The following is a 26,414-nucleotide window of genomic DNA, read 5'->3' on the forward strand; positions in this document are numbered from 1 at the left end:
AGGAACTTTTGTCAAAACATTAAAATTAGCCCTCTTTTTCTAGAGTGAAAAAAGTGAGTGTGTAAAATCATTTAGAATAAGATGCCAACTGTATGTACAACCGTAGATACATAGTACAATCAAGGGCTAACCTGAGTTTAATAAAGATCAATGAACAAAAGCTATAAATTGGTTTCTTCATTTAAATAGGAAAGGATTTTTACATTTTTAAGGGATGGGGTTATAATAACCTATATTAGGGGGAAAATGTTGCTTGAAAAATGTGTACAGGTCAAAAAAATGCAGCTAGGAATATTGTTTCAATAGTTTTTCAAGCAAAACAGACTATAAAATTGCCAATTAGTAAGGAATAATCTCAAACGTCAAAACACTGTGTTTGCATCTGACTCATTAATCTTTTCAGATGTTAGGTGTTATGTGTAAAGAGAAATGAGTCATTTATTGTTTAAACAAGGGAGCAGCTGTTGGTTTTTTCTAGTGTGTTAAAACCTTTAGTGGCCTCTATAAATGGAAAGAGAGTCAATGAGCTCTTCTCTCAGCTGTTGTTTTAGCAGCTGACAGTACTATTGACTTCACCGTGATGTAAAATAAGGGAAAAAACTTTTACTGATGGATGGAGACCTTGAAGTTTAAAAATACATAATTTCCTGATCTGGGGGCATTCATTGATTCACTCAACAAATATTTATGGAGCACCCGTGAGGCCCTGTGGCTATAGCATTGAGCAAAACAAACCTCCCCCAAATCCCTGTCTTTATGGAGCTTACGTTCTTTTGAGCATGTTTAAGAATACCAACCTTTGAAATTACAGTATTTTTACAGCCCCACTGAGTTTTTAAAAACGTGAGAATATAACTTTGTAATAAAATATTTCGTGAAGAAGTATATGATGCTATTTGTATGTAAACAAAAGATCAATTTTTTTTCAAGTCACACTTTCTGCATCCCATAATTAATATGGTGTGTTCTATTATAATCAACAACTTAAATTATGATTCTAGTCATATACTTTTTTTGTGTGTGTATAAAGCCTGTTTTTCAAATTATACCAGGGATGTAGCACTTCGTCCTGATTTTGCTGTGTTCTATTGATTACATTGTTCTCATGGGGTTACAATACATCTGTTCTATTTTTTTAATTTTTATTTAATGAAAGAGCAACACAAAACACAGAATAGCTTTAGTGATCATACTGTATGTGTGTGGATTTTTTCTTTCCCTAGGGCCGACTTTTAACTTTTTTATTTCTTGTCTTATTATTATTGTTTGCCACATCAAATCCTTTGTAGAGCAAGGCAGGGTGTGAACAAATTAAATAATTTCATAATTTAATTCAATACTAATTATAGTTTTTCCACTTAAAAATACCAATAATTTGGGATGTCTTAGAAAATAGCAGTTTCTCTGCATTTATTTTCAATCATGATGGGGGGATATTATTATTTTAAAGGTTTTTTTTTCCCAAAAAAATCTATAATTATAGTACCTAAGTAGAAGTCTTTGTTTCCTACTTCTAAAAGAAGATTATATATCCCACTGTTTTAAGTAGAAAATAAAAATTCGTAGCAGTTATTGGAAAGGGGATCTTGCTTATGAGTATCCAAATGAACTCAGCTCATATTCTTGAACTTTGCATCATTAATTCAGATAGCCAAGTAGCTTGCCACTAGACCATTTTTAGCGGACTGACTCATTATTATGATTCAGTTTTGTGTTAGTTTAATAAACATTTTCTTGCGGTAGCCTTTATTAGCATATCTTCTAATGCTTTATGTATTTTAAAGCTTTCCACTTCATTTAAATCTCTTGTTTCTTAGCTGTTTCCTTAGTGATTAAAAGTTCCAGTTGTTCCTTTCAATCTGTAACAGCTGCAAGAACTCTTCTTTCCAAACTAGCTCTCCTAAATTCCCTTGTTAGAGTTGGTATCTATATTTAGCTGGTGGGATTAAATTGCAAAGGCTTCAAGCTGGGCAAAGCACACTGATCTGTCTTTTTACTGCTAGACCTGTGTACTGTGAGGAGCTAAGGCCTTAGTGTCCCCTTCCTTACCTAGGTTACTCACAAAATGGATTCCCAGCGGGAACTTGCAGAGGAACTGCGGCTTTACCAATCCACCCTTCTTCAGGATGGTCTAAAAGATCTCCTGGATGAGAAAAAATTCATCGATTGCACACTAAAAGCAGGTGACAAAAGTCTTCCTTGCCACAGATTGATTTTGTCAGCTTGTAGTCCTTACTTCCGTGAGTATTTTTTATCTGAACTTGATGAGGCAAAAAAAAAGGAGGTAGTACTAGATAATGTGGATCCTGCTGTATTGGATTTAATCATTAAGTACCTGTACTCTGCCAGTATTGATCTCAACGACGGAAATGTGCAAGATATTTTTGCATTGGCCAGCCGCTTTCAGATCCCCTCCGTGTTCACTGTCTGCGTTTCGTATCTTCAGAAAAGACTTGCTCCTGGTAACTGTCTAGCTATCCTAAGATTAGGACTTCTTCTTGACTGCCCGAGACTCGCCATCTCTGCCCGTGAATTTGTGTCTGATCGCTTTGTACAGATTTGTAAGGAAGAGGACTTCATGCAACTGTCTCCACAGGAGCTGATCTCAGTCATTTCCAATGACAGCCTAAATGTAGAAAAGGAAGAAGCGGTATTTGAGGCAGTGATGAAATGGGTGCGAACAGACAAAGAAAACAGGGTTAAAAACCTTAGCGAAGTGTTTGATTGTATCCGTTTTCGCCTTATGACAGAAAAATATTTTAAAGATCATGTTGAGAAAGATGATATCATTAAAAGCAACCCAGAACTCCAGAAAAAAATCAAAGTTCTCAAAGATGCCTTTGCAGGCAAACTCCCAGAACCTAGCAAAAACACAGAGAAGGCTGGGGCTAGTGAGGTGAATGGTGATGTTGGTGATGAAGATTTACTTCCTGGTTACCTGAACGATATTCCCAGGCATGGAATGTTTGTCAAAGACCTCATCCTCTTGGTTAATGACACAGCTGCAGTGGCTTATGATCCCACGGAAAATGAATGCTACCTTACTGCACTGGCTGAGCAGATCCCCAGAAATCATTCCAGCATCGTTACCCAGCAAAATCAGGTGTACGTGGTAGGAGGCCTCTATGTGGATGAAGAAAATAAAGATCAACCTCTACAGTCGTACTTCTTCCAGGTAAGAAAGGATATTTTCATATATGTAGAGACATAAAGGAAAGGCTGTTAGTCACCGTCTAGTTAGCTGACTTGTGAATTATTCAGGCTGCTTGTATTTTATTCTACTTGATGTGCTATTCCAGTCCCTTGAATTTTCATTACTTAGAGGGCTGACAAATATTTGAATCAGTTAACTGCTTGTTAATATTTAATAAACGTTTTGGTAAAGAATGGGGTTCTAATTAATGTATAAGTGATGGCTCATGATTTTCTTTATGCACTTTTACCCAAAATGTCATGTTTATAGTTGATTGTGACTGTAATCCTTTAAAGTCCAGTATTTTAGTAAAAACGAAATTTAATCTTGTGTCCTCTTTCTGAAAAACAGGTTACTGTATTTCCCAAAATCAAATTACTTTACCCATTACAAAATGTTAAATTGATCAGATTTTCTACCTTCTTCCAAGTTTCCTTGAACTGATTTGAAGTTCCTGGAGGTAGCATTTCATCTCTTATTTATGGTTACTGCCTAAAATACAGTTTTGTTGAAAATGAAAAGAACTTGTATACATATTTTACATGCTTTGGATTACCTTCTAGGAAACACTGTCTACACAAGTGTCACTAATTTGGATTAATTGTATTTAGAAATATTTATTTATGATAAATGATCAAATTTATTTGGATCAGAGTTGTACTTAGACATATTGGCAACTTAATCTGTATTATGAAACCATAGAAGTTTCCAAGAAAACACATCCTCCTAAACTAACACTCTTTGTAGTTTGTTTGAAAGGAGTTCGTTTCATATTGTCAACACATACTTTACCAGTTTATGAAGGAATCAGTGGCTGAACCTTCATCTTTAACAATGTCAATACCAGGACTTTGTAGCTTACAGATAGTTCAAAAGAGTTTGTTTAGGTCATGGCTACTTATGGCCTGGGGTTTATGGGCACTTGAGTTGGAAAGGCCAAAGATAAGCATGTGTAGAATGTCATACCACAGTCACTGAGTGCTTTCAAAGTGTGTGACATATGGTGCATTTATAAAGCACACTCTTTAACCAGCTTTTTCTAATCTTGAAAAATGTAATAATACATGTTAATCACGGTTCTTAATTTTCCAAGTTCCATTAAAGAATGTTAACTATGAAATATAAAAATAAAATAGAAGCTGTAAATGTTAAGTATTTGAATGTGGGCCAGAAGATTTCCTAAGCCCTAATTTTAAATTCAGATAAATTTCAGGAAGGGTAAATTCAATTGAAAAGGCAATAATTTTATCTAGGAAGTAAAAATGACATCAAAATACAGACAGACAGACAGATACCCGGAAATCATAGACCCAGAGAATACTTAATAGCCTTATCTTTATTCTCTTCCATCCTGTTACTGCCCTTGCTTTTATTGACACAGCCTCTCATTTCTGAAACCTGCTTGATGTTGTTCCTTTTAGCTACAAAAGGTTATACAAAGTTGAAAGGGTCGACTCCCTGTCATTTCGCATGCCTTGCTCCTTCTAAAAGTCACAAGTAGTGGGACAAGATGCCAGGATAAAAACACCTGACTGTAAAAGAGGGTTATGACTCACAAGAAAATATATGTATGAGAATCTCAGGCTTTGTATTTTCTGCTTGGTCACCTCTGTTTAAAATGTATTAAGTTAGGATTCATATGACCTTTGATTGTATACTAGAATTAGATTATGAGAATTTTTTTACCTAGGTAAGAGCCGGTTTTTTTCCATAGACTTAACAGTTTCATCAAATCTGTGAACACCACATCTTAAAGTAATCTAGGTCCGAACTCTAATTTTAAGGGTGAGAAAACTGAAGCCAGAGAGGTTAAATAGCTTGACAGCTCATCTGTAAAAAAGCCTGGCAGGCAGCCTGCTGTCTCATCTGCTGTAGGAAGTGCCCTATCCGGGGTAGTATGGGAATGTAGACAGTATTGTGTAGTGTGGGCAGTAAACCCTCCGGTTTGGGATTATGATGGCTGCTGTTCCCATTTAAAAAGACAAACTATGGGGCTTCCCTAGTGGCGCAGTGGTTGAGAGTCTGCCTGCCAATGCAGGGAACACGGGTTCGAGCCCTGGTCTGGGAAGATCCCACATGCCGCGGAGCCACTAAGCCCGTGAGCCACAACTACTGAGCCTGCGCATCTGGAGCCTGCGCTCCGCAATGGGAGAGGCCGCGACGGTGAGAGGCCCGCGCACCGCGATGAAGAGTGGCCCCCGCTCGCTGCAACTGGAGAAAGCCCTCGCATGGAAACGAAGACCCAACACAGCCATAAATAAATATAAATAAATAAATAAATTTATTTTTTAAAAAAAGGCAAACTATGAATTTGTATAGCTTGCATCAAGTATCACTTAAAAGCTCTGTGAGTTTGCGCAAATTATTTAACCTTTCTGTACCTCAGTTTCCTCATCTGTAAAATGGAGATAATAGAAGTCCCTATCCTGGAGGACTAGATGAGATTACCTGTGTCAAGCATTTAGTATGAAGCCTATCACAGAGTAAAAACTTCATAAATGCTCATTATTACTGCTACTATACTACATACCACTTTCTTGATAAATAATTTTTTTTCAAAAAATGAAAACATTAGTGATCACAATCTGGATGTTGAAACTTGTGACTGCAAACTAACAGTGTATGTGTGGGGATCAAACCGCTTATCTCAGCTAGTTTTAATTAGTACTTTGCTTTAACCAAGGTTACTAGACCAGATAGAGATAGGCTTCCATAGGGACCCCTCCCTATACCACAGACTTTAATATCTGCATCTATCCTTGGTGTCCAATTATTCTGGGTTTTATTCCTTTTTCTTCCACTGCATAGAAGTAGCACTAGAGAGGACAACAAATCTGTGAATGCGCACCCTCAGAAAGCAGTTTTCTTGTGCTTTGGTGTCCTAAAATGCAAAGAGGAAAATCTTAAAATTACCAATAGTAAGTGCTAAAGCTGATGCCAGCCACATCAGAATCACCTATCCCAGGGCGTGGGCTCTTGGAGCGCTGTCTTAGGCTTGCAGAATCAGCAGTAGCAAAAACAACCAAAGTTACTTCCTAATATAAACGAGAGAGAGAGAGAAGGGTATTTTAAATGACTCCCCAAAAAAGGCTAGGAAGTTATAGTCTGTAACACCTGCCTATATCCGAAGTAATGAAGTGAAGCATGGAGAACCTAAAAATGGTGAAGGAAAGAAAAAAGATAATGCCTAGCGCCCCAGCTGTCTGTGAACTGAGCAACAGGTCCAGCTGTCCCGGGCGCCAGCTTGGGAGCATGTTAAATATAGCATGCGGGGGTCACTCACGTACTGTGACCCTCCCTACAGTGGCAACCTCTTTTTCCCCAGTGTCCTAAAAGTATTATGATTCCTTGTTCAAACCTCAACAAGGCAACATGGGAAGAAAATTTGACAAGAAATCTCACAGTGCTTAACTAATCTCCGGTGACTATTTTATTTTCTCTTTCCTTTCTTCAAGTTCTGCAGGTTTGAGTACTTTTAGCTATTTTGGTAGGCCAAGTAGCTTTTCTCATTTTTCTCGGTAATTCAAAGGTAAAATATGATCCTTTTTGGGTTGTAGTTTTACTTGTGAGACCTTTGACTATCTCAATGAATTCTAAACAACAAAGTATAGCATATTTTTTGGTACACCTGTAACAAGCTCCACAATTCCTCATATATTCTTTCTTCAGCTTGATAACGTAGCATCTGAGTGGGTTGGACTTCCACCTCTGCCTTCAGCCAGGTGTCTCTTCGGTCTGGGAGAAGTAGATGACAAAATCTATGTAGTTGCAGGCAAAGACCTTCAAACAGAGGCTTCGCTGGATTCAGTATTGTGCTATGATCCTGTGTAAGTTGGCATGACATTCTCGTTTTCTAAGCATTCAGGTATATAAATGTCTATATCAAAGTCATAATTTTAGAACCTGAAATTCACTGAAAGCATATAAATTCTATCTTCTGCTTTTAGGGCGGCCAAATGGAATGAAGTTAAAAAACTTCCTATCAAAGTCTATGGCCATAGTGTGATTTCACATAAGGGGATGATATATTGTCTCGGAGGAAAGACAGATGACAAGTAAGTACCCTGACATCTCCTTATGGTTTATATCCAAGTGATTTTTTTATTACAAGGGTTCCTTCCTGTTTTCACTTGAATCTACATGCTGAAATAGGACTTGGTACTCTCCCATAACATTTTGAAAGTAAAATTTCAAAATAAAATTTTGAAAAGTTATTGGAGGATATTTAAAATGATTGATGAAGGAAAACTGTATACAGTTTTAAAGTTGCTTAAGTCAATTTGTGTATGCCCAGCATATTGCTAAGAACAAACATAATATCTCCATCATAAGCATTCTTACAGTGGAAAAGCAGCATTTAGGAACATAATCAAGCCTTTTATTTGGCTAATTTATAATTATATTTTACTACATTAAAACCAGTGGGCTTTTTATTCATTTAGCCATAAGTAGATAAAAATTAAGTGTATCTCTTTAATGTAATATTTTAAATATAACTATTAAAACAACAGTGCTTAAAAATCATGGATTTGTACTTTACATTCATCAGAGAGAATTTGATAGTTGAGTTTGAAACTGGTGACTGGGGACTGAAAAGGGGGCAGTTCTTTCCGCAGCAATGTTTCACTTATTTACTCCTGGTCAGGTGATATTCAAAATATTTAACAACTCGTCACAAACAGGCACTGATCAAACAGAATAGATATACCTGATATACCCAGTAGCACCCAGTCTCTTATGAGAAAAAGAGGATGAAGTTTCATATAACTTGCTTTCTAGGTACTTCTCAAGGGATAGGTAATTAGGAAAGAGATCTTATACCCCCAAGGGAGAAGTGAGTTAAGAGTGCTCCAGAAGCCAGTCAGTTAAGCCAGTAGCCTGTCTGGTAAAATGAAGATTTTTAGCTTCAATAGTGAGAACAAATTTCCTGCCCCTGAAAACTCTGCCTAATTTGGCTTGTATCATTTACCCAGTTTGTTCAAGAGATGCCCAATCCTGGAAAGGGAGTCAGAATTAAGAATTTAAGGGCAAAGCAGGAAAGGAAAGTAAAATATGGAAATGTGCTAGAATTAAAGAACTGCATATTGTGCAGTTAATAGTTAATGGCTATTACTCAATTAAAATGACATATATTACAGAAAATATGATTTTTAAAAGCAAAGGGTTTTTATACAGTCTATCCATATTCAAAGATAATATATTCTGAAATTTTGAAGCTTAAATCCTCCTTAATGCCAGATAGTCCCATCAAATAAACATTTAAAGGAAGGCCATATTATAAACACACTCAGAGCAAAATCTTGTTTGGAATATTTTTCCTGAGTAATAGAATGGAAAATCTGTATTAAGCAGTGTTATGACTTTGGAAACATAGTGACTCCGCTAAATGATTTAAATTGTTTGCTTCAAGTAGTATTAGTAACTAGGAAATTGATGTGTCAGTAAGAAGCATGCAGGCCTTTTCAGTAAGAATACATTAATCTTGAGAATATGATTAACCAAAACAACATTGTGGGCTTCCCTGGTGGCGCAGTGGTTAAGAGTCCACCTGCCAATGCAGGGGACGCGGGTTCGAGCCCTGGTCCGGGAAGATCCCACATGCTGCAGAGCAACTAGGCCTGTGCGCCACAACTACTGAGCCCACGTACCACAACTACTGAAGCCCACGTGCCTGGAGCCCATGCTCCGAAACAAGAGAAGCCACCGCAGTGAGAAGCCCACGCACCGCAACAAAGAGTAACTCCTGCTCGCTGCAACTAAAGAAAGCCCGCGCAGCAACGAAGACCCAACGCAGCCATAAATAAATAAATAAATAAAGTTCCCTTTAAAAAAAAAACAAAACAAACCCACCCCAGAACACTGCTTGACAAATGCCAAAGTCAAGAACTTTGAAAAGAGTCATTACCTAAAGTAAGCACTGAGTTATACTCGTTATCGCCACTGCATTTGAAGAACATGATTTTGGATCGTGTTCTTATTGAGGAGTTTTAAGATGATACTCATAGTCATATATTAGAGGAAATGCTTCTACTCCAGATATCTGGTCTTTTATAAAACTAAAGAAAAAAATTATGACGACCCCGGCGCCCCGGATGGGGAAGGAGGCGGGCGGCCGCTCTCCCCAGGCCGCGCACCCCTATGAACTTGCGGGCAGGAACTTAGCTGTATTGTCCTGCCTCAGAGAACAAACTCATCTACTGTAGGCCTAGCCTGGGTTGCTGCCTTTGAAAGCAAGGGAAGGTCGGTACAATATCAACCACAGCTCAGCACGGAATTTCCAGAGAGGTTTTATTTCAAAACTTTGTAAAGATCGAGAACCACATGGACTTCTGCAAGGGAGATTGAACTGGCCTGAGTTTGAGGAAAAGGATAATGTGTGCCCAGCCTGTAACTAACACCAAAGAGGCCAGGTGGCAGAAGGTCTTGTATGAGCGACAGCCTTTTCCTGATAACTACGTGGATCAGAGGTTCCTGGAAGAGCTCCGGAAGAACGTCTATGCCCGGAAATACCAATATTGGGCTGTGGTATTTGAGTCCAGTGTGGTGATACAGCAGCTGTGCAGTGTCTGAGTTTTTGTGGTTATCTGGTGGTATATGGATGAGGGTCTTCTGGCTCCCCATTGGCTTTTTGGGACCGGCCTGGCTTCTTCACTGATTGGCTATGTTTTGTTTGATCTCATTGATGGAGGTGAAGGACGGAAGAAGAGAGGGCGGACCCGGTGGGCTGACTTGAAGAGTGCCCTAGTCTTCATACCTTTCACGTATGGCTTTTCGCCAGTGCTGAAGACTGACAGAGTCCATCAGCACTGACACCATCTATGCCATGTCAGTCTTCATGCTGTTAGGCCACCTCATCTTCTTTGACTATGGTGCCAATGCTGCCATTGTATCCAGCACACTGTCCTTGAACATGGCCATCTTTGCTTCTGTCTGCCTTGCCTCACGCCTGCCCCGGTCCCTACATGCCTTCGTCATGGTGACATTTGCCATCCAGATTTTTGCCCTATGGCCCATGTTACAGAAGAAACTGAAGGCATGTACTCCCCGCAGCTATGTGGGAGTCACACTGCTTTTTGCATTTTCAGCCTTGGGAGGCCTGCTGTCCATTAGTGCTGTGGGAGCCATACTCTTTGCCCTTCTGCTGGTTTCCATCTCACGTCTCTGCCCTTTCTACCTCATTTGCCTGCAGCTTTTTAAAGAAAACATTCATGGGCCTTGGGATGAGGCTGAAATCAAAGAAGACTTGTCGAGGTTCCTCAGCTGAGTTAGGGACCTCCATTCCCTTACTGAGACAAGCTGATAGACCAGCCTTCCAACTAGTAGGAGATTTGAAGGCAGAGTTCCATTCTGGAAGTGGCATAATGATGTGGGTGGGAGATCAGAGATCAAAAGAAAAAAATTACCCATAGGCTTGGGCAGTGAAGGTGCTTATCCTTTCTGTTACTTTGTTGATGAAAAAGCTTCCTGGGGCCCTCTTGAATTATTGCCTCTCATTATTATTCTCTGTAACAAATGAAGTGATGTGGTTTCTGTTTATTAAAAAAATAACACATCTAAAAAAAAAAAAAAATTGTCCTCACAAAAAGTTGAGGTTTTGTTTGGTTGCTTTTTGGCTTTACCAAATATATCCAGTTAATCAATTCTTATTTGGAATTTGAACTCCCATCAGTAAATTATGGAATCATAACAACATACTAAGAAGGATAATTCAGGTAAGTCCAGGTTTTTCTGGTACCATTTAGCATATAAAATTGTTTTCATTACTCATCAGCTCAGATGACTAGTTGTCTAATCTTTAGTCCCAGATTTCTTAAAATGCATTGGTATATTAGTGGTAGACTAAAATAAAATGAGCCATCATATTACAGTTACATTTAAAATAGGTACATTCACACCTAGTTATTTCTTAAGTTAACTGATTCATTCTTAGGATATTCAGATAATGAAATGAATAAACGTTTTTGTTACTGAGGCACAATAAAGGGTTTATGAATTTTTGTTAAGTCTATTGTGTATTGAATTTAGTAGCAGATAGGATTAAAATCTACTCTGCCTGGGCCTCTAGGCAATTGACAAAAGTAAAGGACCCTACCTTCCAGTAGTATAATTAAGATTTAAAATAGCTTTAGTCCTCATATTTGGAATTGTCCTTTGCTTGGTGACATATGTTCAGGTTAAGAATTTTCCTGATCCTCACTATACTACATATTTCAAACGAGAAGCAAAGGTAAATGATTAGGGAAGTTGCTTCTTTCAAAAAAGGAAGCTTCTAAAAGGACCATTTTGTTGTGTTTTATGTTTACAGAAAGTGTACAAACAGGGTGTTTGCCTACAACCCCAAAAGAGGAGACTGGAGAGATCTGGCTCCAATGAAAACCCCTCGTTCCATGTTTGGAGTGGCAGTCCATAAAGGCAAAATTGTGATTGCTGGAGGCGTCACTGAAGATGGTCTTTCAGCTTCAATTGAAGCTTTTGACCTCACCACCAATAAGTAAGCTGCCATCTCTTACTACAGAATATGAATCACTATACGTTTTAATTTCTAACTTTGGATAAAAATTAAGCTTTCCAATTAGGACATGGGGAGAGGAGGGTAGGGAGGCAAGGATTGAAGAGGAAGTATCTTCATCTGTGTTTCTTTTGGTGTTATGGGTGTGAAATGCCTAACATTTTGATGCATTATGTGTGTTTGTAATTTGGAACACATGACCCTCAAGTTAATGTTGGAGTGATCAATCTATCCTTACTTGTTATTAACTTTGTGAATTTAGTCATGCAAAGGTAATACTTCTGAATAATTATATACACATAAATGGATATACATCTCTCTATAAGGTTATTTGATTTGAAATATGTAGTTTCTTTAAGGACAAAAAGACCTCCGCTTAGTTTGTGATATTTGTAATGCTTCAGATGTTTGATTCTTTTGTGTTCTTTATAATTTTCTTTTTTTTTTCACTTTTAAGCTTGTACTGGCTTAAAGTTAACGTAAAAGATATTTCACAGATATTCTTTATATAGAATTAGTCCTTTTCAAGTTTTTGAGCTCACACATCTAGATGAGTATATAGTTTTTATGCTCCTCGTTTAGCAATGAAGAAAAAATTAGAGCACTATTATTATTTTTGTAAGGAACCATGTATGCCTGATTACAAAACAGACTTTAGTTAATCTGAAAATTACAAGGAGGTTTTATGGAATTGGATTTTTATGATCGTTAAAAATCATGTTTTTTGAAGACTATATAATATGGGTAAAAACGCATGTTATAAGAAGTTAAAGAAGCAGCACACAGGGCTTCCCTGGTGGCGCAGTGGTTGAGAATCTGCCTGCCAATGCAGGGGACACGGGTTCGAGCCCTGGTCTGGGAAGATCCCACATGCCGCGGAGCAACTGGGCCGGTGAGCCACAATTACTGAGCCTGCGCATCTGGAGCCTGTGCTCCGCAACAAGAGAGGCTGCGATAGTGAGAGGCCTGCACACCGCGATGAAGAGTGGGCCCCGCTTGCCACAACTAGAGAAAGCCCTCGCACAGAAACGAAGACCCAACACAGCCATAAATAAATAAAAATAAATAAATTAAAAAAAAAAAAAAAAGTAGCACACAAAACTGCAAATACTCTATGTTCTTAGTTTTGTTCATATGCATAGATGGATGTTTAAATTTATATGCATTTTTTAAAATAACAAAATTATAGCAAAATTTTGCTTATGATTATGTCTGAAGGACATGATCATGGGTGATATTTGTTTCTTCTATACCTTTCTGTTTCTCCAGATTTTGTACAATGTACATATATTTTTATAATTAGAGAAACAGATAATATGTTTAGAGAAAAACTATGAGGTCCACCTTTATGCCAGAGTAATGGAAGAGAGCTACCAAAATGACTAACTCATTCTAGACTCTTGATACTTCCAATTAATTTGATTGATTTTATCTTTAGTGGTCCTATTTCATATAGCTATTAACATTAAAATTCCCTTAAATCCTTTACTTAAAAGGATGAAGTATAAACTATTAAAAAGAAAATTTCCAACCCTAGTTTGGAAACTATTCTTATCACATGCTTTATTAAAAAGGGTTTGGAGATTTCTTGAGACACTATGGACATCAGAGTTTTAAAAAATTTGTATTAGCATTCAAATGAAATCCAACACAGTAGGGTCTAGGAGCCCTAGAACGTCCCCCCAAAACTCCACTATTTTTTGGGGGGGGGCCACGCTGCACAGCATGTGGGATCTTAGTTCTCCAACCAGGAATCGAACCCGTGGCCCCTGCAGGGGAAGCACAGAGTCTTAACCACTGGACCGCCAGGGAAGTCCCTTAAAGCTCCACTATTTATGGCATACAGTTTGATAACCACTGCTGAAGGTGCTAACTAATGAAGGTGAAGTATTCTTGGATTGACATACTGAGGGCTTTAAAATTTAATTTGGTTACATCTTTCAAATAAAGGAATATTTAGATATTTTCCAGTAGCAAATTTAATCTTCTAATTTTGGATGTTTATGCTACTTGAAGTTTTTAATTATAATTTCCTATAATTGTTCAGTAAATACATTTGGCATTTTTTAAAGTTTTACATTAACTGTATCTTCAATAATTCCTAGGTGGGAAGTAATGACTGAATTTCCCCAAGAAAGAAGTTCCATCAGTTTGGTCAGCCTGGCTGGATCCCTGTATGCCATTGGTGGTTTTGCCATGATTCAGCTGGAGTCTAAAGAATTTGCACCCACTGAAGTCAATGACATATGGAAGTAAGTTTTCTTCACTCCAATTTTCTGAACCAAATATTAAATCAAATAAGATAAAACAATTTTGAAGTAAATAGGAAGCCAGACTTTCCCAAAATGTATGCTACTTCTTGATAGTAAACTAAACACTCTTTGAACCTGTTGAACTTTTACACATTGCCACTTACTTAATCAAGTACTGCTTCTAGTTAGCTATGAGCTTGGGAAAGAACTTATCGGGGCCTATTTCTTAATCAGTAATTGAGAGTTGGACAACTGATCCTTTAAGCTCCCTTCCAGCTTTAAAAGTGTAATGAACACTCTAGGCATCCAGTAGAGCAAAGGCTTCCAAACCACTTACCTTTCTCCCAGAGAGTACTTTATTTCCTAAGAAAACAGTCTGGAATGAACACTTAACCTCTTGAGTTTTCCATGATTCATTAACTCTATTTTGAATCTAATTTAAATATTTTTCCAATTTTCTGAGGATTCAGTTATAAAAGCTTTTTAAAAAAGTGAAAAGTAGCAATCCACTTGACCTCCAAGATAGGTGCTGGGTAGGTCTCCCAAGTATAACACTGACAGTTGTTACTCAATTGAACTATTTTACAGTTAAGCTTAAAATGAATGTATTTAAAAAGGGATGTATGTATATGTGTGTGTGTGTGTGTGTGTGTGTGTGTGTGTGTGTGTAGTTTACCATAGTTTCTAATGCAGTGAATGTCACATAGAGGACCAGTGTATCCAGAAGTCTTGGGAGCAGAAGTGTAACTTGTGTCATGGAAGAAAGTCACATAGTAACATAGCTGGGGCAGGGCATACAGTGTGCAGACGTCTGGTCACTATCAGGTCACCACATGTGCTGTCTTCAGCCTAGGCACCATGCTTGCTGATCTAAGTTTACAGGAGGTAGATCTCAGTTGCCTGAGGTGAGCATGAGTTCATGCTGTATACTCATCCAGAAACTGCCAGACTTATGCTTTACCTGTCAGTTTAAAGGCCAGCCCCACTCCCAAGTTGGATGCCCTTACCTGGCCTGTCACCAGATTGTCCAGAACCTTGGTACTCGAAGTATGGTCTGTGGACCAGCTGTGTTGGCATCTCCTGAGAGCGTCTTAGAAATGCGGAATCCCAAGCCCCAATCCAGACCTACTCAGTCAGAATCTTAATTTTAACAAGATTAGTGGGTGATTTGCTTGCACATTTAAGTTTATAAGTACAGCTTTGGAAGAGTGATCAGTGAAGGCATAACACTGAGCCTGAGAGTGAAAAGTAGGTAACATTTGTTGTATACCTGAACCAGCACATGCCTTATTCCCAGCTGGTAAACTGGAAGGCTGAAAGGCTGGCAGCTTAACCAAACAATTATTTTGTGCAACAGACATCACTTCCTTATGTTGTTGTAACAGTAACTAGCTGTGTAGAGGGCAAGAAAAAGTGGCTATAAAAGGAAGTTAACTGGGACTTCCCTGGTGGCGTAGTGGTTAAGAATCTGCCTGCCAATGCAGGGGACATGGGTTCGATCCCTGGTCCGGGAAGATCCCACATGCCATGGGGCAACTAAGCCCACGCGCCACAACTAGTGAGCCTGCGCTCTAGAACCTGCGAGCCACAACTACTGAGCCCACGTGCCACAACTACTGAAGCCTGCACGCCTAGAGCCCGTGCTCCACAACAAGAGAAGCCACTGCAATGAGAAGCCTGCAATGAGAAGCCCGAGCACCACAATAAGAGTAGCCCCCTCTCGCCACAACAAGTGAAAGCCCGCGCACAGCAACGAAGACCCAATGCAGCCAAAAATAAATAAAATAAATAAATTTATTTTAAAAATAAAGGAAGTTAACTATTACCTTTCTCCCTCCAAAAAAGAGGGAAGAAAATAAAGAAACTGTAAATTTCCAGGGAAAGAGGTTAGACCTAGCAAGAGCATGAGATGAGGAAAGACTGGAAAGCAGCAGAAAAAAATATGAAATAATGGAGGTCTGGAAAGGTTAGGGTTTTTGGAAGATGGGAATAGGTACCAAGAGTGAATAGGCAGTGATTCTTAACCCTGGCTGCTTTTACCTTTTTTTTTTTTTTTTTTGGCCGCACTGCGCGGCATGTGGAATCTTAGTTCCCTGACCAGGGATTGAATCCACGCCCCCTGCATTGGGAGCGTGATGTCTTAACCACTGGACCACCAGGGAAGTCCCCTGGCTGCTTTTAAAATATATCAGTGCCTGGGCCTTCATGCAGACCAATTAAATCAGTTTCTGCAGGCAGGGCCTGGGCATCACTAGTTCTTAAAACCTTCCAGGTGATTCTAATATGCAGCAAGCCTTGAGAAACACTGATGTTAAGGAATGGTGCTATCAGCTGAACCCCACATGAGCCACTCTGGATCCTAATGGTGATCAAAAGCCAAGTTGCTTCAACAGAATACTGCAGGCAGCAAAGGAAAGTACAGCATCTCCTGCTAAAATTACCTCTTACATTGCTGAGAGGAGACTGAATGAGGGATTCTCTCTGATGATGGTTTATTTTTGCGATTAAGGCAGTGCTTCTCAAAACTGCTTGCTCATTGGAATCACCTCAGGAACTTCAAAAAGTACTGATGCTGCCTCTGTTCCCCTCTATTGATTGTGATTTAATTGACCTGGGATTTGGTCTGGGCTTCGGAACTTTCAAAAGATCCCCAGATGATTCTAATGTACAGACAAATTTGGGAACCACTGGATTTGGGAAAGGCAAGAGGAGGGGGCATTCATCATTATCTGCTTGGCTGTAAAATTTTAAATTTAGGTACTGGTATTTTCCATTTAGGTAATAAAATCTGGGGCAATAATTCTCAAACCTTGCTGCATATTAGAATCACTTTGGGAACTTTAAAAAATCCTCACGCCCAGGCCATAGTCCATACCAATAAAGTCAATCTGTAGGGGTGGGACCCAGGCCTCAATATTTTTTTTTTTTTTTTTTTTTTTTTTTTTAATGTCTGAAACATTTATATTAACATATTTCCATACATATTTCCATACAAGTACAAATATAAGATTTTTAGAAATTTCATGTAATGTCTGAAACATTTATATTAACATATTTCCATACATATTTCCATACAAATACAAATATGATTTTTAGAAATTTCATGTAATGTCTGAAACATTTATATTAACATATTTCCATACATATTTCCATACAAGTACAAATATAAGATTTTTAGAAATTTCATGTAATGTCTGAAACATTTATATTAACATGTTTCCATACAAATAACCCAATGAAAGTTTAGTATTAGTTGTTTGTTTTTTTATACTGCAGGTTCTTATTAGGCATCAGTTTTATACACATCAGTGTATACATGTCAATCCCAATCGCCCAATTCAGCACACCACCATCCCCACCTCACCGCAGTTTTCCCCCCTTGGTGTCCATATGTCCATTCTCTACATCTGTGTCTCAACTTCTGCCCTGCAAACTGGCTCATCTGTACCATTTTTCTAGGTTCCGCATACATGCATTAATAGACGATATTTGTTTTTCTCTTTCTGACTTACTTCACTCTGTATGACAGTCTCTAGATCCATCCACGTCTCAACAAATGACTCAATTTCGTTCCTTTTTATGGCTGAGTAATATTCCATTGTATATATGTACCACATCTTCTTTATCCATTCGTCTGTTGATGGGCATTTAGGTTGCTTCCATGACCTGGCTATTGTAAATAGTGCTGCAATGAACATTCGGGTGCATGTGTCTTTTTGAATTACGGTTTTCTCTGGGTATATGCCCAGTAGTGGGATTGCTGGGTCATATGGTAATTCTATTTTTAGTTTTTTAAGGAACCTCCATATTGTTCTCCATAGTGGCTGTATCAATTTACATTCCCACCAACAGTGCAAGAGGGTTCCCTTTTCACCACACCCTCTCCAGCATTTGTTGTTTGTAGATTTTCTGATGATGCCCATTCTAACAGGAGTGAGGTGATACCTCATTGTAGTTTTGATTTGCATTTCTCTAATAATTAGTGATGTTGAGCATCTTTTCATGTGCTTCGTGGCCATCTGTATGTCTTCTTTGGAGAAATGTCTATTTAGGTCTTCTGCCCATTTTTGGATTGGGGTGTTTGTTTCTTTGATATTGAGCTGAATGAGCTGTTTATATATTTTGGAGATTAATCCTTTGTCCGTTGATTCATTTGCAAATATTTTCTCCCATTCTGAGGGTTGTCTTTTCGTCTTGTTTATGGTTTCCTTTGCTGTGCAAAAGCTTTGAAGTTTCATTAGGTCCCATTTGTTTATTTTTGTTTTTATTTCCATTACTCTAGGAGGTGGATCAAAAAAGATCTTGCTGTGATTTATGTCAAAGAGTGTTCTTCCTATGTTTTCCTCTAAGAGTTTTATAGTGTCCAGTCTTATATTTAGGTCTCTAATCCATTTTGAGTTTATTTTTGTGTATGGTGTTAGGGAGTATTCTAATTTCATTCTTTTACATGTAGCTGTCCAGTTTTCCCAGCACCACTTATTGAAGAGACTGTCTTTTCTCCATTGTATATCTTTGCCTCCTTTGTCATAGATTAGTTGACCATAGGTGCGTGGGTTAATCTCTGGGCTTTCTATCTTGTTCCATTGATCTATGTTTCTGTTTTTGTGCCAGTACCATATTGTCTTGATTACTGTAGCTTTGTAGTATAGTCTGAAGTCAGGGAGTCTGATTCCTCCAGCTCCATTTTTTTGCCTCAAGACTGCTTTGGCTATTCGGGGTCTTTTGTGTCTCCATACAAATTTTAAGATGATTTGTTCTAGCTCCGTAAAAAATGCCATTGGTAATTTGATAGGGATTGCATTGAATCTGTAGATTGCTTTGGGTAGTATACTCATTTTCACAATGTTGATTCTTCCAATCCAAGAACATGGTATATCTCTCCATCTGTTGGTATCATCTTTAATTTCTTTCATCAGTGTCTTATAGTTTTCTGCATACAGGTCTTTTGTCTCCCTAGGTAGGTTTATTCCTAGGTATTTTATTCTTTTTGTTGCAATGGTAAATGGGAGTGTTTCCATAATTTCTCTTTCAGATTTTTCATCATTAGTGTATAGGAATGCAAGAGATTTCTGTGCATTAATTTTGTATCCTGCAACTTTACCATATTCATTAATTAGCTCTAGCAGTTTTCTGGTGGCAGTTTTAGGATTCTCTATGTATAGTATCATGTCATCCGCAAACAGTGACAGTTTTACTTCTTCTTTTCCAATTTGTATTCCTTCTATTTCTTTTTCTTCTCTGATTGCCGTGGCTAGGACTTCCAAAACTATGTTGAATAATAGTGGTGAGAGTGGACATCCTTGTCTCGTTCCTGATCTTAGAGGAAATGCTTTCAGTTTTTCACCATTGAGAATGATGTTTGCTGTGGGTTTGTCATATATGGCCTTTATTATGTTGAGGTAGGTTCCCTCTATGCCCACTTTCTGGAGAGTTTTTATCAGAAATGGGTGTTGAATTTTGTCAAAAGCTTTTTCTGCATCTATTGAGATGATCATATGGTTTTTATTCCTCAATTTGTTAATATGGTGTATCACATTGATTGATTTGCGTATATTGAAGAATCCTTGCATCCCTGGGATAAATCCCACTTGATCGTGGTGTATGATCCTTTTAATGTGTTGTTGGATTCTGTTTGCTAGTATTTTGTTGAGGATTTTTGCATCTATATTCATCAGTGATATTGGTCTGTAATTTTCTTTTTTTGTAGTGTCTTTGTCTGGTTTTGGTATCAGGGTGATGGTGGCCTCATAGAATGAGTTTGGGAGTGTTCCTTCCTCTGCAATTTTTTGGAAGAGTTTGAGAAGGATGGGTGTTAGCTCTTCTCTAAATGTTTGATAGAATTCACCTGTGAAGCCATCTGGTCCTGGACTTTTGTTTGTTGGAAGATTTTTAATCACAGTTTCAATTTCATTACTTGTGATTGGTCTGTTCATATTTTCTATTTCTTCCTGGTTCAGTCTTGGAAGGTTATACCTTTCTAAGAATTTGTCCATTTCTTCCAGGTTGTCCATTTTATTGGCATAAAGTTGCTTGTAGTAGTCTCTTAGGATGCTTTGTATTTCTGCAGTGTCTGTTGTAACTTCTCCTTTTTCATTTCTGATTTTATTGATTTGAGTCCTCTCCCTCTTTTTCTTGATGAGTCTGGCTAATGGCTTATCAATTTTGTTTATCTTCTCAAAGAACCAACTTTTAGTTTTATTGATCTTTGCTATTGTTTTCTTTGTTTCTATTTCATTTATTTCTGCTCTGATCTTTATGATTTCTTTCCTTCTGCTAACTTTGGGTTTTGTTTGTTCTTCTTTCTCTAGTTTCTTTAAGTGTAAGGTTAGATTGTTTACTTGAGCTTTTTCTTGTTTCTTTAGGTAGGCTTGTATAGCTATAAACTTCCCTCTTAGAACTGCTTTTGCTGCATCCCATAGGTTTTGGGTCGTCGTGTTTTCATTGTCATTTGTCTCTAGGTATTTTTTGATTTCCTCTTTGATTTCTGCAGTGATCTCTTGGTTATTTAGTAACGTATTGTTTAGCCTCCATGTGTTTGTCCTTTTTACGTTTTTTTCCCTGTAATTCATTTCTAATCTCATAGCGTTGTGGTCAGAAAAGATGCTTGATATGATTTCAATTTTCTTAAATTTACTGAGGCTTGATTTGTGACCCAAGATGTGATCTATCTTGGAGAATGTTCCGTGCGCACTTGAGAAGAACGTGTAATCTGCTGTTTTTGGATGGAATGTCCGATATATATCAATTAAATCTATCTGGTCTATTGTGTCATTTAAAGCTTCTGTTTCCTTATTTATTTTCATTTTGGATGATCTGTCCATTGGTGTAAGTGAGGTGTTAAAGTCCCCCACTATTATTGTGTTACTGTCGATTTCCTCTTTTATAGCTGTTAGCAGTTGCCTTATGTATTGAGGTGCTCCTATGTTGGGTGCATATATATTTATAATTGTTATATCTTCTTCTTGGATTGATCCCTGGATCATTATGTAGTGTCCTTCCTTGTCTCTTGTAACATTCTTTAATTTAAAGTCTATTTTATCTGATATGAGTATAGCTACTCCAGCTTTCTTTTGATTTCCATTTGCATGGAATATCTTTTTCCATCCCATCACTTTCAGTCTGTATGTGTCCCTAGGTCTAAAGTGGGTCTCTTGTAGACAGCATATATATGGGTCTTGTTTTTGTATCCATTCAGCCAGTCTATGTCTTTTGGTTGGGGCATTTAATCCATTCACGTTTAAGGTAATTATCGATATGTATGTTCCTATGACCATTTTCTTAATTGTTTTGGGTTTGTTTTTGTAGGTCCTTTTCTTCTCTTGTGTTTCTCACTTAGAGAAGTTCCTTTAGCATTTGTTGTAGAGCTGGTTTGGTGGTGCTGAATTCTCTTAGCTTTTGCTTGTCTGTAAAGCTTTTGATTTCTCCATCAAATCTAAATGAGATCCTTGCCGGGTAGAGTAATCTTGGTTGTAGGTTCTTCCCTTTCATCACTTTAAGTATATCATGCCACTCCCTTCTGGCTTGCAGAGTTTCTGCTGAGAAATCAGCTGTTAACCTTATGGGAGTTCCCTTGTATGTTATTTGTCGTTTTTCCCTTGCTGCTTTCAATAATTTTTCTTTGTCTTTAATTTTTGCCACTTTGATTACTATGTGTCTCGGCGTGTTTCTCCTTGGGTTTATCCTGTATGGGACTCTCTGCGCTTCCTGGACTTGGGTGGCTATTTCCTTTCCCATGTTAGGGAAGTTTTCGACTATAATCTCTTCAAATATTTTCTCTGGTCCTTTCTCTCTCTCTTCTCCTTCTGGGACCCCTATAATGCGAATGTTGTTGCGTTTAATGTTGTCCCAGAGGTCTCTTAGGCTGTCTTCATTTCTTTTCATTCTTTTTTCTTTAGTCTGTTCCGCAGCAGTGAATTCCATCATTCTGTCTTCCAGGTCACTTATCCGTTCTTCTGCCTCAGTTATTCTGCTATTGATTCCTTCTAGTGTAGTTTTCATTTCAGTTATTGTATTGGTCATCTCTGTTTGTTTGTTCTTTAATTCTTCTAGGTCTTTGTTAATCATTTCTTGCATCTTCTCAATCTTTGCCTCCATTCTTATTCCAAGGTCCTGGATCATCTTCACTATCATTATTCTGAATTCTTTTTCTGGAAGGTTGCCTATCTCCACTTCATTTAGTTGTTTTTCTGGGGTTTTTTCTTGTTCCTTCATCTGGTACATAGCCCTCTGCCTTTTCATCTTCTCTATCTTTCTGTAACTGTGGTTTTTGGTCCACAGGCTGCAGGATTATAGTTTTTCTTGCTTCTGTTGTCTGCCCTCTGGTGGTTGAGGCTATCTAAGAGGCTTGATGGGAGGCTCTGGTGGTGGGTAGAGCTGACTGTTGCTGTGGTGGTCAGAGCTCAGTAAAGCCTTAATCCACTTGACTGTTGATGGGTGGGGCTGGGTTCCCTCCCTGTTGCTGTGGCGGTCAGAGCTCAGTAAAACCTTAATCCACTTGACTGTTGATGGGTGGGGCTGGGTTCCCTCCCTGTTGGCTGTTTTGCCTGAGGCAACCCAACACTGGTGCCTACCCGTGCTCTTTGGTGGGGTTAATGGCAGACTCTGGGAGGGCTCACGCCAAGGAGAACTTCCCAGAACCTCTGCTGCCAGTGTCCTTATCCCCACGGTGAAACAGAGCCACCACTCGCCTCTGCAGGAGACCCCCCAACACCAGCAGGTAGGTCTGGTTCAGTCTCCCCCTGGCTCACTGCTCCTTCCCCTGGGTCCTGATGCACACATTACTTTGTGTGTGCCCTCCAAGAGTGGGGTCTCTGTTTCCCCCAGTCCCGTCAAAGTCCTGCAATCCAATTCCCACTAGGCTTCAAAGTCTGATTCTCTAGGAATTCCTCCTCCCGTTGCCTGACCCCCAGGTTGGGAAGCCTGACGTGGGGCTCAGAACCTTTACTCCAGTGGGTGGACTTCTGTGGTATAAGTGTTCGCCAGTCTGTGAGTCACCCACCCAGCAGTTACGGGGTTTGATTTTACTCTGCTTGCGCCCCTCCTACCGTCTCACTGTGGCTTCTCCTCTGTCCTTGGACGTGGGGTATCCTCCTTGGTGAAGTCCAGGGTCTTCCTGTCAATGATGGTCCAGCAGTCAGTTGTGATTCTGGTGCTCTCGCAAGAGGGAGTGACAGCACGTCCTTCTACTCCGCCATCTTGGTTAAATCCTCCAAAACAGACTTGGAGAAGTAGCTGATTCTAGGACTGGGCAGGAAACTTCTAAGATGGGCATGAAGCATCTTGTAGCGACAGAAATTAAGGAATTCTTTGAGGCTAAGACAGTTGACATTATTCCAAATTCCACCAGATGATGGGGCTCATTCTAGCCTAGTTCTTGATCCAAGCAATGAAGATGGCAGGAAAGTTTTCACACACTCAGCAAAACCTGATGTAGATTCCTGTAGTTTCTCTCTCTTCCTCTTCTTTTTCTTACCCTTTCAAAACAGAGCGGTGTATGCGGTAAGTCTAGCCTCCAGCCGCTGGGCCCGACGCTGACGCCCCAGCTCCCGCTCCCGCCTCAGAGCGCCTGCTGACCAGGCCTCAATATTTTTAACGTCTCCACGTAGTTCCAACTTGCGAGTCAAGTCTGAGAACCAGTGATCTGCAGTGGTTCCCAAGGCAGCATCAGCACCACCTGAGTACTTGGTAGATGTGCAAATCTTTAGTCCTCACCCCGCAGACCTACTGAACCTCTGGAGGTAGGGGCCAGCAAACTGTGGTCTAACAAGCCCTCCAGGTGACTTTGATATGCAATAAGTTGAAAGACACTGACCTCCAGAGAAGTGGCTACCCACTTGCCCTCCACTTCCTAGTGAATCTCTATTCACACATGCAGAGATGAAAATAACAGTGTACTACATTCTACATCTATAGACCCTCTTACTGTGATATGTAAAAAATAATTTCCATTCTCATATTTTTTCTTGAAATCATTCCATTATGTAGGACTGACCAAGCTGAAAGTAAAAAATATAACTGCCGGGAAGCAAATGCTTTTAGGCCTCATTTAACCTCAACCTCCTATTGCTTAAATGTGGTCACTTTTTCATTAGGTCATTTAAAACTGTTCTTTATCTTTTAATTTGTTGCTCCAAATTTTATATAGATAATCAAGGTTCTTTCCCTTATTAGTGGTAAAATATTTTTTGTCTACTTTTCCCTACATAAAAATCACTCAGTGCACAGTACAAGCTGTACAGCTGTTAAATTTGGACCATTGATGAAATTAAGTCAGATAGGCATCAGCTAATTTTAAAATTATTTTAAATCTCACTCACTCCTTGTAGAATGATTTCGGAGTATTTCCTATGTGCCAAGTATTGATAGCTTCTGGAGGAGGGAAGATAGTAATGTGAATAAGATATATGTACCTTTGAGCTTGTTGAGGACATAAATATGTGGGAAAAAATTAAAATAGAATGATAATTGTTATAATGGATACCATACAAAGGACACTGTGAGAAATGAAGAGAAAACAACAAACTCTGCTTGAGGAAGGTGAGAAAGGCTTCAGAAAGAAGGCAGTGTTTAGGTGTTTCTCATGCAGAGATGGCATTCCAGGCATCAGGCAGAGGAAAAGCACACAGGTCTCAAAGGAACCCAAGTTGTCTGTATCTATCTTTATAACCCTGAATATTCAGAGGGGACGACCAGTTCTTACCTAATGTCAAGTGCAAAGTCTAAGAGTAGTACTCACACAGGACAATAAAGGGGAAAGAGAATGGCTTCTTACAGAGTGACCACTAGTGTCATGTACCATGCTGAGCACTAGTGTATGGGAACAGCTGAAATCATAATCAAACTGCCTAACAGTCCCTACTCTTCCCAGTTCTTACTCTTTGCTCACCTTGACTCATGGGGACCAGCCATCTTTAGCAGTCCAAAGGTGAAAAGATTAATTGCCTGTCTGTTACCCGTCATCTCTGGACAGTCTCTAATTCCCGGAGAAGGCTTAACTGCCTAGGCATCCAGATTAAATACCACGCCAGTAATATGGGCATATGCTCAGAAAATGTTTATTTTTGGAGGAATTCAAGTGTTTGTTAGTCTACAAGTCAGGGGCATCCTCCTCTGGGTAAGAGCCAGTAGGGTTTTCTCAGAGAACAACATTTGTATATTCAACACAGGGAAATCTATAGAACTATCTACTTAAAAACAACTTACTGATTGCTTTCTTTTTCTCCATCAGGTATGAAGATGATAAAAAAGAATGGGCTGGAATGTTGAAAGAAATACGTTATGCTTCAGGAGCTAGTTGCCTAGCAACACGGTTAAATCTCTTCAAACTGTCTAAGCTATAAACAAGAAGGTGAAAAACCATAATAGATAGGGAGGTGGTCTGTTTGGATAACAGGGCTTTAATTTATTGTTTTTAAAAAGGCTATACAGAGATTCATGTAGAAATGATTCACTATGTTATTGTCCAGGAGATTAGCAATGAGAATCAAAACCTCAAAGTTATTGAATCTTCAATGTAATGATCAGAGCTTAAAACCATTTTCTAAGAAATTAAATCTTAAATTGAACAGATTATTCCTTTTGTTAATCTGTCTCAATCAACTGTAAAGAAGCTTCCTAAATCTGAGTTTACTAATCCTTTCATTTGCATTGTTAAGGTACCTTTACACTTGTTTTCTATTACAAATGAAATTGGAGAATGAAATATGTACATCTGCATTTTCTAAACATGTTTAAAATAGCAAAAACCTTTCCTCATGCTTCAAGATATAACAAGAATCCTGTGCATTATATTAAAGATTATATGCTGTAAGAAAACTTAGGAAATGCTATTTAAGGAGTATAATAAATGGGTCTCATTTAAATTTAAATAAATTTAAAAATAACAAAATAAAATAATATAGTTCCTGCCACATAGTATGCACTCAAAGAATGAACTGTAAACTACTTAAGTTTCTTAAAAGCTACATGTCTTTTACATTAAGAATTTTAAACAATTTCCCAACTAGATAGTAGAGAAAGTAGTCCATTGTAAAATGTGTTTATTTTAATAGGTATTAATTGACCTAGAAATCAATTCTACATTATTTTTTAATTGAATCAAGCCACTTAATTAAAATAAGTCCAAATATGACACACCATGATAACTAATTTTCAAAAAAAACTATGATGATGATTTGCCTTCTCCAAATATCCGTTCTCTCAGGTAGTCCATTCGAGCATTCTTTGTTGATAGTGCCATAGAGTTCCATTCAAAATGAGGGATCTGTAAAATATGTAGTCTGAATGAAAGCTCAAAAGCAGCAACAAAAAACATCAGGGAAGACCTCTAAGAATACTGAGAAGAGCTATAGGAACCCTAAGACATTAGTTTACATAAGCATAGCCTTTGAACCCTATTTGGAAGGTTGCCTTCTTTTGACAACACCTGGAAGACCCTTTTCTGCTTCACAGCTCCTTTCAT

At 38.5% G+C, this 26,414-nt stretch overlaps 3 protein-coding genes across 7 annotated transcripts in view; 2 read left to right on the forward strand and 1 right to left on the reverse strand.

The window, feature by feature from the left end:
* Positions 1-1,971: 1,971 nt before the first annotated feature.
* Positions 1,972-25,525, forward strand: KLHL41 (kelch like family member 41). Its single transcript, XM_059928053.1, has 6 exons — positions 1,972-3,175; positions 6,863-7,020; positions 7,141-7,248; positions 11,499-11,684; positions 13,808-13,954; positions 25,182-25,525. Exons 1-6 carry the CDS (start codon positions 2,066-2,068, stop codon positions 25,291-25,293), a joined length of 1,821 nt encoding a protein of 606 aa, XP_059784036.1. The 5' UTR covers positions 1,972-2,065; the 3' UTR covers positions 25,294-25,525.
* Positions 9,348-10,710, forward strand: LOC132368536 (phosphatidylinositol N-acetylglucosaminyltransferase subunit C-like). Its single transcript, XM_059927234.1, is given in 2 exon segments — positions 9,348-9,981; positions 9,983-10,710. Coding segments are annotated over 2 exon segments (891 nt in total). The 5' UTR covers positions 9,348-9,565; the 3' UTR covers positions 10,458-10,710.
* FASTKD1 (FAST kinase domains 1) overlaps positions 25,331-26,414 on the reverse strand; it is a 31,447-nt gene continuing 30,363 nt past the window's right edge. For all 5 annotated transcript variants that reach the window (XM_059928049.1, XM_059928048.1, XM_059928052.1 and 2 more), the window contains one exon: positions 25,331-26,216. In XM_059928049.1, the coding sequence (XP_059784032.1) occupies positions 26,115-26,216 (102 nt within the window). In that variant the 3' untranslated portion in view covers positions 25,331-26,114. The remainder of the gene's footprint in view (positions 26,217-26,414) is intronic.

The sequence above is a fragment of the Balaenoptera ricei genome, chromosome 7 (genome assembly GCF_028023285.1).
Source record: "Balaenoptera ricei isolate mBalRic1 chromosome 7, mBalRic1.hap2, whole genome shotgun sequence".
Classification (NCBI taxonomy): domain Eukaryota; kingdom Metazoa; phylum Chordata; class Mammalia; order Artiodactyla; family Balaenopteridae; genus Balaenoptera; species Balaenoptera ricei.

Bases quoted from the DNA above. Each gene is read 5' to 3' on its own strand.
- KLHL41 (XM_059928053.1), top strand. From the start codon at position 2,066: ATGGATTCCCAGCGGGAACTTGCAGAGGAACTGCGGCTTTACCAATCC. The intron at 7,249-11,498 runs GTAAGTACCCTG...TTATGTTTACAG, and splicing joins GGAGGAAAGACAGATGACAA to AAAGTGTACAAACAGGGTGT. The intron at 13,955-25,181 runs GTAAGTTTTCTT...TTTCTCCATCAG, and splicing joins GAAGTCAATGACATATGGAA to GTATGAAGATGATAAAAAAG.